The following is an 11,966-nucleotide window of genomic DNA, read 5'->3' as shown; positions in this document are numbered from 1 at the left end:
AAAGTGAAGAATTATGATTGGGGGTCCGGGTAGGGGGTTGAGTAAATGCTCAATATGAATACTCAGTGTCTTGTGACTTTTGAAAACATAATAAGATACAAACATTGGAAATAATAGTATACATTTTGTACTGACAAGACCCAATCCAGATCATTGTATTTTCTCTTACTTGTATGTTATCTAAGGTATTGACAAATGTCTAAAGGAAGACCAAGCAAATATAGGTTGTAGAGATAATGTCATTTGTAAAATAATGGAAATAATTGGGGGGAAAGTGACCATGGGAAGCATGGGAAGGGGAGGGGACTGTGGTGCTTATTTTTTTCAATATTCTGTATTTTTTCTTTATTGATTATGGTATCACATATGTGTCCTTATCCTCCCATTGTCCCTCCCCCCACTCATGCCCTCACCCCCTGGTGTCTGTGTCCATTGGTTAGGCTTAATATGCACGCATACAAGTCCTTTGGTTGTGATGCTTATTTTGAATATGTGAAGAATTGTCACGTGGAAGACTTATTCCATGTAGCACTAAGATGCCAACTAGGAATTCGATAGAAAAGACTGAGAAAGACAAATGTTGGTTAAAGACCTTGTTTCAATGTGTGGCACAGTTTTTCAAACTTTAGAGCAGTCCCGTAATGGTGGCTGTAATAAATTACGGTGTCACGTCCAAACTAGGGACACATCAGGCTTCTAATATTACGCTGGAGTCTAGCCTAGATGATTCCAAGGTCCTTCCCAAGTCCAATTATAATCAATCAAATGCAATATTCCTATCATGCTTACTGAGAACGAAAGGATTTTGAACTCAGACTCAGACACATCCCCAAATACTTTTCTTAGAGACCCAATCAATTAATGAGAGAATGACAGGTGATATCAATCCTGAGTCCATGAGAAGGAAGACCCGTGGGTGTGGTAATCACCAGAGAGAGCAATCCTGCTTCAACCACCCCATCCAGCTGGGAATCCCGTTCATGCTGTTTGGTATGGCTCCTCCGCTTGAGAACATTTAACTGTGAGCGCATTTATGACCCTCGGTGTCCTTTAAGAATCTGCTGCTCTATTTCACATGACACTTGCTGTTGCAAATACAAATTCTAACTAAATACGTCTTTAAAAAGGGGTCTCATTTCCCAATTCCGAGGGGGAGATGCCTGAAAGATTCAGCAAGTGCTCCCTTGGAAAAGCCCCACAAATGTTCAACTATTTGCCTGAAATGACTTTTGCCGAGTCCAGCGGGAGGAACACAGCGGCTCCTCCTCATGCCCTTTCCATTAACATCACAGAGACAAAGGCGCCGATACCTCCCGAGTTCATTATGCCCTGACATGCTTGCCATGTGCACAGACCTGCACACGTATGGTTTAGAGAAACTGCAGGTGAGACCTGGAGAAGGAAATGGAAAGTAGAAAAGACGGGAGATGGGACCCACAGAGACACAGGTTAAAATCATCTTCGTTACTTTCTCCCCTCCCACTCCAGCTCTCCATCCGCGCGGGAGGAGGCTGCGGGCTGCGGACTCAGTGCTGGAATGAGGAGTAATTGAGCCGGAGCCGAGGTAGCGTCTCCTCCCGGTGTCATTGCTGCAGCCTCCAGTGCCCGGTCCCGAGGTCCTCAGCCGCCTGGCTCCCCGGTGCCCAAACGCCCGGCACACACAGCCCAGGCGCCGCCGAAGTTGCGGGGCACAGGACTCCGGAGGAGGCATTGGCTCCTGAACTTTTCACGTCATTTGCTGCTCGGAGCCCCTTCTCGCCGCTCGGCGCAGCCGTTCCCACCGCGAGTCCCCGGTGCTCATGGGGCAGGGCAAGAGCCGCTTGCAGCACTGAGCCGAACCGGACTCGAGCCCCGTGATGTCCGGCACCAAACTGGAGGACTCACCCCCGTGTCGCAACTGGTCATCCGCCTCGGAGCTGAATGAAACTCAGGAGCCCTTTCTAAGCCCCACCGACTATGACGACGAGGAATTCCTGCGGTACCTGTGGAGGGAATACCTCCACCCGAAAGAATACGAGTGGGTCCTGATCGCGGGCTACATCATTGTGTTCGTGGTGGCTCTCATCGGGAACATCCTGGGTGAGTCCTGTCCCCGGCGGCCCCCCAGAGGGCTGCCACGTACCCTTCGCCCCGGGCTGCAAAAGCTCGGAGACCCCTCCCTCCCCCTGGGATGCAAACAAAGAGGTCCCTGCCCTCCGGGTGGGGTTTTCTATTAAAAAAAAAAAAAGTTTTCTGATTTTCGGAACCAGGACCGAGCCTTGAAATAGTGATTCTTTTTTTTGTTTTGTTTTGGGGTTTTTTTCTGCAGAGAGAAGCGGGGGAACCGCGTTTCTCTTGCGAGCACCTGGGTGACAAGTGCCGTCAGAGGGGCAGCGAGGGCAGCCGCCAGGTGGATTTCCAGAGTGGGGAAATTAGCCATCCTTTTGTGTGGCGTGGCTGGCGGTTTCAGGGGCTTTGGGGAGAAGTAGAGCTGGCAGAATGAAAAGCTGTTGCCTACACGGAGCAAGCCTGCTTCGGCTTTTGAAGTCACTAAGGATTTGTGGGCGAGGTGGGGTGCCCCTTGGCGAGGAGGCTTAGGCTCTGTCTGGAGGTGGGCATGAAAGGGCAGGGAGTGGAGACCCAGGCGAAGCAGCGAGGTGCACTCATGCACTGAGGGCTTAATTGTAGAGGAACCATGCTGGGAGCAAGCAAGAAGGAGGGGCATCTGAGAAAAGTGCTAAAGAGATCCCAATCATCCATCCATTCATTCATCATTCATTCATTCATACACTCAACCAATATCCCCGCCCTCCCCCCCCCCCCCCCAGAACATGCTTGTTGCCACACTTCAGAAAGATTTGTAACTGGTTGTTTTGTGTGTGTGTGTGTTTTTTCCCCCCCAAACAAGATCATTTTTAATGCTATGCTTATCTCTATTTGTCCCTGTCCATATTTGCATGCAAAAACACCCATTCTCCACCTCTGCACAATTTCTGAGGGTTGGGGAGTGGGCGTAATGGTGATATGATGGCTGTGGTGGTGGAGTTGATTAGAGCAGCTGGGGAATCCACTTAAAAAGAGCTTTAGGAGGGCCTTGAGGACTTAACACGAATTGTGAATGGACCGAGCATGTGCCTTGATGAATGGAGAGTGGGAGGCAGTTCATATGTAGAGGGCAGTGTGGAGGGAATCTCTGTTGAAAAGATCAGGAGGAGACAGGGAGGCTGGGTGAAGATGCTCTCTCGGTGATGGTTATGAAAAGGGAAGAAGAGGAGTGATGTGAAATAGGCTGGGAGGCTTTGAAGTCCAAAGCAAATAGTCTGTAGCTTCAATGCAGGGTGGAAAGGAACTTACCAGGCTTTCAGCATTCATCTCAGTCTTACCTGCTCTCTCCAAGTGCGCCAGGCTGCACAGGAGGCACTCAAAGTAGCAGGTAGTGAGAGTCGTTGGCAGTATATGACTGAGAGGTATTCTGGAGAAAGTTGGTAGACTTAATATTGGTAAGAGAAATAAGACTCCTCTGAGAACTTTAGTTTGCTCTTCCTGTATTATTTTAGACTTTTTTTTTCTTTTGTTGGTTTTTAAAAATATAAACATAAGGGAATATTTTGGGGATGCCAACAAGATGGATGAAGGTGCAGATGCACATGATTAGGGCCCTTTGTTATAAGGACACATCTGTTAATAACAATGCCTTTCCTGTTTTCCTTCTTGTCATCCATCCTTAGTGTTACAACTATTCAGACACATGGCCACCACTATAGCAACACTGCACTGCATTATGCCAACACTTAATAATAAGTGAATAATCCCAATTGAAAATCTGTTGAGGACCTAATGTGTGCCAGACCCCTTCATATACACTCTCTCACTTAAACCTCAAAGTAGCCTATATTTGACATAAGAAGTTTGACTTAGAGAAATGAAATTACTCATTAAGGAACATGCTGCAGATTCAATTCCATTTTTTTCTGACCTCATATCCAGAATGCTTCAAGAATGTTCCACTCTAGATCGATCTGGAAAGCATATAGAGAATGAATTCCTTACTCCTGATTGTCTGCAAGTCTATTAAATATACTTCCTATTCTCTTCTGCACTTATGTCCAATGCTAGTAAATTACCACAGGGGGTTAATTCTATTATTCTATTATTCTCTCCAACAAAAACCTATCTATAGGGAAATGTTATTGCATTGCAGTAAAATTTTGACATGTCTTGAAGGGATAACTACAAATCATATTTCCCCTCTCTAATTTTATTTCAGGCTTAATCTCTGTGATAAAATTTGCTCCTCTTTGCTGTTATTTCATTCTGGCTTTGCACAGATCTGTGATGCATCCTCTTTATATCCTAATTGAATAGTTTAGGGGCACATGCTTGCTAATCTGGGGAATGTTTTAATCTCAAGAAGTAAAACAACTTGTTTCATTACCTAAGGAAGAGAGTACTAGTACTGTCCATAGCTCCAAGTGCTGAAATGGCCATTTCCATTTAGCTTACAAAAAAGCTTTAATCAAAGCCCTCTGCTTTCAAGATACTGACAGCTATTTTGTTCAGCACTGAATGACACTGAAATCCTCTCTGGCTGAACTGAAATTCATTCTTTACTGACATATTCTGAAAGTTGATGCGGTTAAGTTTGACATTTAAACAAATGAGCAGTGTCATTACTCACAGACAACTTCCTGCTCTTTGATGTCACTGTCAAATTTGCAAAACAGATTAGATTGAGAACTGCTTTTTTGCCCCTCTGGGTATAAGTAATTTTATTCAGAGATTGGCAGGACAAAAAATCATATTATTCTTCAAGATAAAGAGGCAACCTTAGGTTTGAAGGTGAAACACCACAATGTAGGTAGCAAATGTAATCACTGACCCTTTCAGTCCATTCACCATTTGCACTTGCATGTAACTGACTACTTGGAAAATATCAACCTTGTTGAACTTACAAATATAATGTACCAGTTAGAAGGCATTTCGACCACAATGCCCTTTTGTGAAGTGATGTAACAGGATGATAAAGTCTTGATCATCCCCACCTTATTTTCTTTAGTCCACAGTTCCTCTCTCATTATATGCCCTCTCAATTATCAGGTGATACTTTCCAGAGATGGAAATCAGTTTCCTGGGAAAAATGTTACAAATTCATAAAAAATAAGGCAAATATTACTATACATGGAGTTTCATAAGTATAATCATTCTAATATAAGGCACACACATTTCATTATATAATTTAAGTCCTAGGGGTGAAGGTGGGACAGTGTTCTTTTTGAAAGCAGTGTTTGCCAGCATTAAATTATGCCCCATAAAACCTATTCCTGTGTATATCTTGTACTATAGCCAATTATTTGACTAGTACATTTTGCGCAATATTATGTTTTTGTTAAATTATGTATTTTGGGGGAGAGGGCTCTTGGGGACAACTCAAAGGATACTCTTTAATGTAATTCCTACATGTTATCTTTGTAGTTGAAACTGAGAGCTGGGTTCTAGTCAGTTTAAACATTCAACATTTGGAGGAAGTGAGCAATTCTCTGCCTTTCTTCTGCATTTAAAGATATCTATTTTTTACCTGGATTATGTCTATTTTCCTGTTGGTGTTGCCATATGAAAAATAAGGAGACCATTCAACAAATGACAAGAAGCTGTGCTTCTTGCTTCTTGTGTGACCATTAACAAGTTATTACTAGTAAGCTCTCCAAGTCTGGTTTTTCCAATTGAAAATTAAGGGTGGTAATGCCTGACTTATAGAAAGCTGATGAGGATGTAATATATATATATAGAATATACATATATATTCATCAACACATAGTAAACACTAAATGCCAAGTTCTATCCCTTCATTTCCATTGTTGAAATCCCTCCCCAATGTGGTTTGCAGCTGTCTTCTGCCCCCATGGCCAGTCTGTAGTTCTGTAGCACTTAATGGCCTCTGCTTTAGCCTTCTTCTGAATTGAGTATTTTACTAAAAGGTATTAGTAAAATAGATCTGGCCTTTTTCTCAATTGAGAATTTTGCTATCAGCTATTCATAAAATGGAGTTGGCACATGTTACTCTCCTTTTCCATCCCAGCTCCACCCACCCATCCCCTAACAGGTGCTTAGTGCCTTTATACTGAATGATTTGCATCGCCTTCCCACCTCTCTGTGAAAGTCATTCCTATCATTATAATTTTTCCTCTCTCTTTCATAGTTTCAATTTGCCTGCACTGGGTCCATTCACAGAAATTTTAAATTGTTAGCTGGTTGGTTTATCACTGTTAATGTTTTAAATAGAACCCATGTACACACAGACACACAAAAAAATGGCAATAATATGTTGGTTTAACTGAGTTAAAGCACACTGCTCATTAAGGGTTTACCCAGTAGCAGGTAAGCTAATTGGGTGGGTGGGATGGGAAGAATATCTGTCATAGGGTTGCTTCTTACAAAGCCAATCTTATGTCCCAGATGTGGAAATGGCAGAGTTACAAGTTCTCACTATCCCTCAGACTAAGAGACATTCCTTTGATGCTTCTTCTGATGCCCACTTCAGCTCTGTGGGTGTGCCTAAGCCCAGCCTTTCCTCCACAGGAAGCAGAAAGAGGTTAGAGATAATACCTTATTCATCTCCTCCAGGACTCCATAGAAGTCATGACCAGTGACTGTAAAAGGTAATATTAATATGGTCATTAAGCTTTGAACGTGTATGTTTTTAAAATGCAAAATGCACCCTGACATATCTCATCCTTAGTGCTGTTGGCTCCATTAAGTAATGGCTCACTAGTAAGGTTCAGTCAATGTCATGTGATGGACGAAGCTGAGGGTATTCATTTCTAGTTCCTTTCCTCGCTGCAAAGAGAAAGGAAGAATATTTGTTGCGTACTATATGCCAGGCTCCACAATGAATGTATTTCATTGATGCCTCATAACAAGCTTTTACTGAGGAATTTAATAGCTTTGTTTTATAAATGAGATAAATGAAATTCAAAAAGCTATTTTAATGTGTTCCAAAGTTTAGTCCTACAGTAAGTAGCAGCATTAGGTTGCAAATAAGGATCTATCAGGTTCCATGGCTCACTTGTGTTCCCTTACTTCATCCTGTCTCTCTCCTTTGCTTCTAATTCTGATTAAGAAACACAGAAGAAAGGAGAGTGGAAATGATACTTAGGTGTGCCCTCTAGACAATTTACAGAGTTGTTCTGGCACGTTGCCATGGCATTTCTCTGACAGACTATAGCTGTGAGCTCATCTGATAAGCTAATCAAGGTCAGGCTACAGTTACTTCACAAGAGAAAAATTCAAGGTAATATATGTGCTGCCAAATATACTTTTTGCCTGATCAGGGGGTGATTCATTGGATACAGGTTAGGTAATTGTGGCCTAACCTGTATCCAATGTATTATTTTGTTATTGAAGGTGCTGGGTTTAAGCATAAGTTAAGACTGAGGTTCTATCATTCAATATCTCACATGACCTAAAGATCTTTTTTTCTTTTTAAGTTTTCAAACCTACACATGCATTTTATTTTATTTTTTCATCCTATGTTATAATTAATAATGTTAACTTTAAAATTATAAATTTATTTTGATTTAACTGAATAGGTCAATCTTTATATCGCACAATATTGTTCCTAGACCATAATGGTGTTACATATGTCCAAAGAGGCATAACCCACACACCGGATATGAAATGACCTTTAGACATTAACAATAGAACATTTTGAGGTGAAATACATGACATATATGACCAGTATTTTAATAGATGACTCATAGGACTGAATTTTTTAATTTTACCTTTGTTCTCAAAGAGAGATGATTTCTTAACCAAGTAAATAGATTTCATACATATTTAAAATAGTGTTAACTTTATTGCCAGTAGAACTGTTTTCTAATAAACAACAACAACAAAAAACTGTTCAGAATAAATATGTACTTTATTCTTTAAAATATTTTGGGGTTATTAACATTAAGTCTTTTCCAGTAATTTGCTTTCAATATGAAATACATATAAATGATGTTTAATATTTATATAGTATTTCACTCTTCAGAAGACATTGTTACTTATCTCATTTACTCTTCACAACAATCGTATTGAGTAGATCTTATTTAGTGGGGGAAGAAATCAAGTACTTGAAGTGATTTAAAATCACCTTAGAAGAAAAGTTTGAGTACATGGAAATACCAAGGGGTTTTGTGTCACCTTGGGAAAGTTTGCCATTTTCCTATAATAGAAGATAACAGGATGAGGATGCTAACTACCTTTGCCTGGCCTTCAGCTGTGATGTCTTTGTACCTGATTTTGTCAACATTCTGTGTTCAGATGTCCATTAACCAAATTCACACACCTGGCAAAAATAAAATAAAATAGAGTTCCAATGTTTAAATATACAATAAGAAGTCACTCTTGCAAGTCCTAGAATACTTGAAGTCCTTTTCATCATCACTGACTCTTTCTGTAAAGGAATCTTTATGAGAGCTTTGTTGGTCTGAATAGCTGGGCAATGCCATACTAGACCCTGAACTCTCATTGGCTTAGCAGCACAAAAGTTTATGTCTTGCTTATTTAATATCTAATGTGGGTTGGAGAGTCTGATCCATCCAATAACTGGTGGTCCAGTTGCCCTCGTGTTTTATATATCACCTTAACAGGTGGCCTCCTTGGTCACCAGCCTCCAATTTAGGTCCTGATGTTCCTTCATTTTCTGGTCTTCACATCCTTGTGGAGTCCTTTTCCACATTGTGCCAGGATTGCTCTGGGTGACTGACAACATACAGCACAAGTGATAGTATGTATCTTTCAAGACTAGAGCTTTATAAGCGATTACAGCTTCTGCCTTGACTTCCCACTCTCTCTCTTGCTCTTGGATTTCTTGCCCTGGAGAAAGTGAGATGCCTCATTGAGAGTTACCTATATGATAAGAAATGGAAATATCCATCCAATATCCATAGAGGAAATATGGCCTCTAACAACCACATGTATGATCTTGAAAGCAAATCCTTAAGCCAGATTGAGTCTTGAGATGACTGTAATAGCACCTTGACTGAAATTTAACAGGCTCTGAGACAGAACAGTCTGGCTAAGTTTTTTGCAGGTCCCTGACCCTTTAGAAGGGTATGTAAGATAAGACATTTGTTGTTTTATTATTATTACTAGAGGCCCAGTGCACGAAATTCATGCATGGGTAGGGTCCCTAGGCCTAGCCAGTGATCAGGGCCGATTGGGATCTTCCAGCTGCCAGCCAGGGCCTTCCTTACCCCAGCTGGCAGCTGCTGGCTGAGGCCTTCCTCCATTCCACTCCACCCCCTGATGGTCAATGCACATCATAGTGAGCAGTCAAACTCCCAAACTCCTGAAGGGACAATTCGCATATTAGCCTTTTATTCCATAGGATTTTTTAATTTGGAGATAAGTTGTCATATAGTATCTTAAATTGTCATGGTAGAAGTGTGAACTAGAAAAAATATACTGGCTTCTAACTAATTTCACGCAGCAGCTACACATGTCAATTTTACCCATGATCACTTGGCCAAAACCAATCACATGCTATCACCCTGTTTGCAAGAGCAGCTGAAAAGTGTAAAGGAACCTCATATCTGTCATGGAAACCATACAATAGTTAAAATAATTTTTTACTTGAATAGATTCAGAACAAGGAAATTTAAAGGAATTGTCCTTAATGGCATATGGCTAAAATAAGCTGATAAATATATCCACTTCACATTTTGAATCTCTGCCAATAAAAGTAACTTAAAATATTGGGAAACTTTGCTAAATTAATTACTATGCTAAAAATCTAGGGTACAAATGTATTAGAAGCCAAGGAACCTACATTCCAGTTGGAGAGAGAAACATATCAATAGATTATTTCAATATAATGTGGCAAGTGTTCTGACAGACGGTTATAGGATATAGTGAAAGCCTATAAGAAGGGCACTCCATTCCAATTGGGGGATTAGAGAAAGACCCAGGAGGAGATGACACCTACACTGAGTTCTAATGCATAAATTCAAGTTATACAGGTGAAGAAAATTGGGTAAGGATGTTCTAAGCAGAGGAAACAACATGAGCAAAATCAAAGATGCGTGAAATAGCATGGGCTACGAGAAGAGAGTGTTAAGCAATTGGGTAACTCAAGTGTAACTGCAGATGAGGAGAGTCTAGAGGTAAGGCTGGAGTATTAGATAAGGGTTGGGTTATGAAAGGCCTTGTGTACCAGACGAGGATCTTGGCTGGCTTCGACACTGTAATTTAAAGGGAGCCTTAAAAGTTTTTAAGGAGAGCGCTGCCATTGGTTTGCATTTTTTCACGAGAGCATTCTGGGCTTAATGTAAAGAATAAACCCAAAAAGAGGGAGACTTGTAACGGTTTTACACCAGAGTTTGAGTCCTGTTTGGGGCTCATTAAACCAAGTCTACTTCCATGAAAAAAAAAAGATAATAAAAGACAATCAAAATTATCTAAGTAATTATTTCTATAAGGTTTTCTATATGCAATATAAGGAAGGAAATGAGAAAAGAAGAAAGGGAGAAAATAGAGAAAAAAATAAAGGAAGCGAAAAGGAAGAAGACTAAAATATAGGAAAAAAACTGTTGCTATTTTTGCTTTGCTGGATATTTAAATTTGAGAAATTTCTGTTTACATAATATTTCATATTATTTTCCTGAAAGATGTATGTATGAATATTACATGTCATGGGTTTATTAATATTTTCCAATATTCTATACAGTTTTCACTAAAATCATTTTTATAGTAACTTATTGTGGGGATTGCAAAAAGTTACTGTACTCCTGGCCACCCTGGCCTTTAGATCTTTTTTTATTCTCATACTGAGACCCCAAATATGAAAAATTTGAGATCTAATAAACATTTTTTGTATATTTAAATGAAATCCCCAATTTTTGTTCCAATTTAATTGCAATTTTCTAATGCTCATTTGAAAATTTATTCTAAATGGCATTTTTATCATTTAAATAATCAAAGGAGATATCACATTGACCCCAGGTCATTCCTAAGGGAATTACAGGGAACATTTCTCTACAAGTTGACATGGTAACACTTCAAAATTTCTAAAACTATGGTTAGTTTAAAATTTTACACAGTAGAGTATAGAGATGTTATTTTATAAAGTTAGCACCTGAAATTTATATAATGTTATTAACCAATGTTAAACCCAATAAATTTATTTTTAAAAATTAAAATATATATACAAAATTTTAAAACTGGAAACAAATAAATATATTTAAAAAACACTTTTATTTGCTATTTCTAGTTCACATTGGGAATACAGTGGTGGGATTAAATATTGTAATATACTATTTTTCTTTGCTTTGTTAATCCTCACCTGAGGATATTTTTTCCATTGATTTTTAGAGAGTGTAGAGGAAGGGTGAGAGAGAAATAGAGAGAGAGAAACATCAATGTGAGAGAGACACATTGATTGGTTACCTCCTCAGGAGTCCCAACCAGGGCCAGGGATTGAATCTGCAACCCTTTGGTGTACAGTCCAATGCTCTAACCACTGAGCAGGGTTGCAATGTTCTTTTCTAGATTTTTAGTAAGTTTTTTAATTCCTACTGAGTGACTCTAAAATGAATTTATAAAGGACAGGGTTTATAACCATGTGTGGCCTTGATTTTATCAGTACATTGCTAGAAATGGAGTCAAAAAGGCACTGTCTATAAGAATTCATTTCATCAGTTTAGAGTAAATTTGATGAGTCATCCACGTTTTTAGAGAACTACATTGCTTATAAATACCATTTTGAAGCCAATTCATCTTTTTTCAAATGTGCAGATTGTGCTAATCTTTTTGGATAGAAGTACAAAGATATGGTTAAGTGCTTATGAAGCCATTTTGATATTGGGTGAAACTGAGTCAACTTTTCATTATGATAAAATATCTTAAAACTTAATCACTTCAATGAGAATACTTCATGTAAATGTTCTCCAATTTTAGAAAGCTTTAAAAAAATACAATAACAAATCTCACTAGCTGGTATAAGA

The 11,966-nt window shown here is 39.5% G+C and overlaps 1 protein-coding gene across 1 annotated transcript in view; it reads left to right on the top strand.

Annotated features, from left to right (window-relative positions):
- Positions 1-1,820: 1,820 nt before the first annotated feature.
- Positions 1,821-11,966, top strand: part of HCRTR2 (hypocretin receptor 2) — a 94,534-nt gene continuing 84,388 nt past the window's right edge. The window contains exon 1 of the mRNA XM_070419343.1: positions 1,821-2,079. Coding sequence (XP_070275444.1) covers positions 1,857-2,079 — 223 coding nt within the window. The 5' untranslated portion in view covers positions 1,821-1,856. The remainder of the gene's footprint in view (positions 2,080-11,966) is intronic.

This window comes from Myotis yumanensis, unplaced genomic scaffold (assembly GCF_028538775.1).
Source record: "Myotis yumanensis isolate MYYU_CA2020_CCGP unplaced genomic scaffold, mMyoYum1.0.hap1 SCAF_6, whole genome shotgun sequence".
NCBI classification, from domain to species: Eukaryota; Metazoa; Chordata; class Mammalia; order Chiroptera; family Vespertilionidae; genus Myotis; species Myotis yumanensis.
The sequence above is the reverse complement of the archived record's forward strand: the minus strand, read 5'-3'. Positions and strand labels throughout refer to the sequence as shown.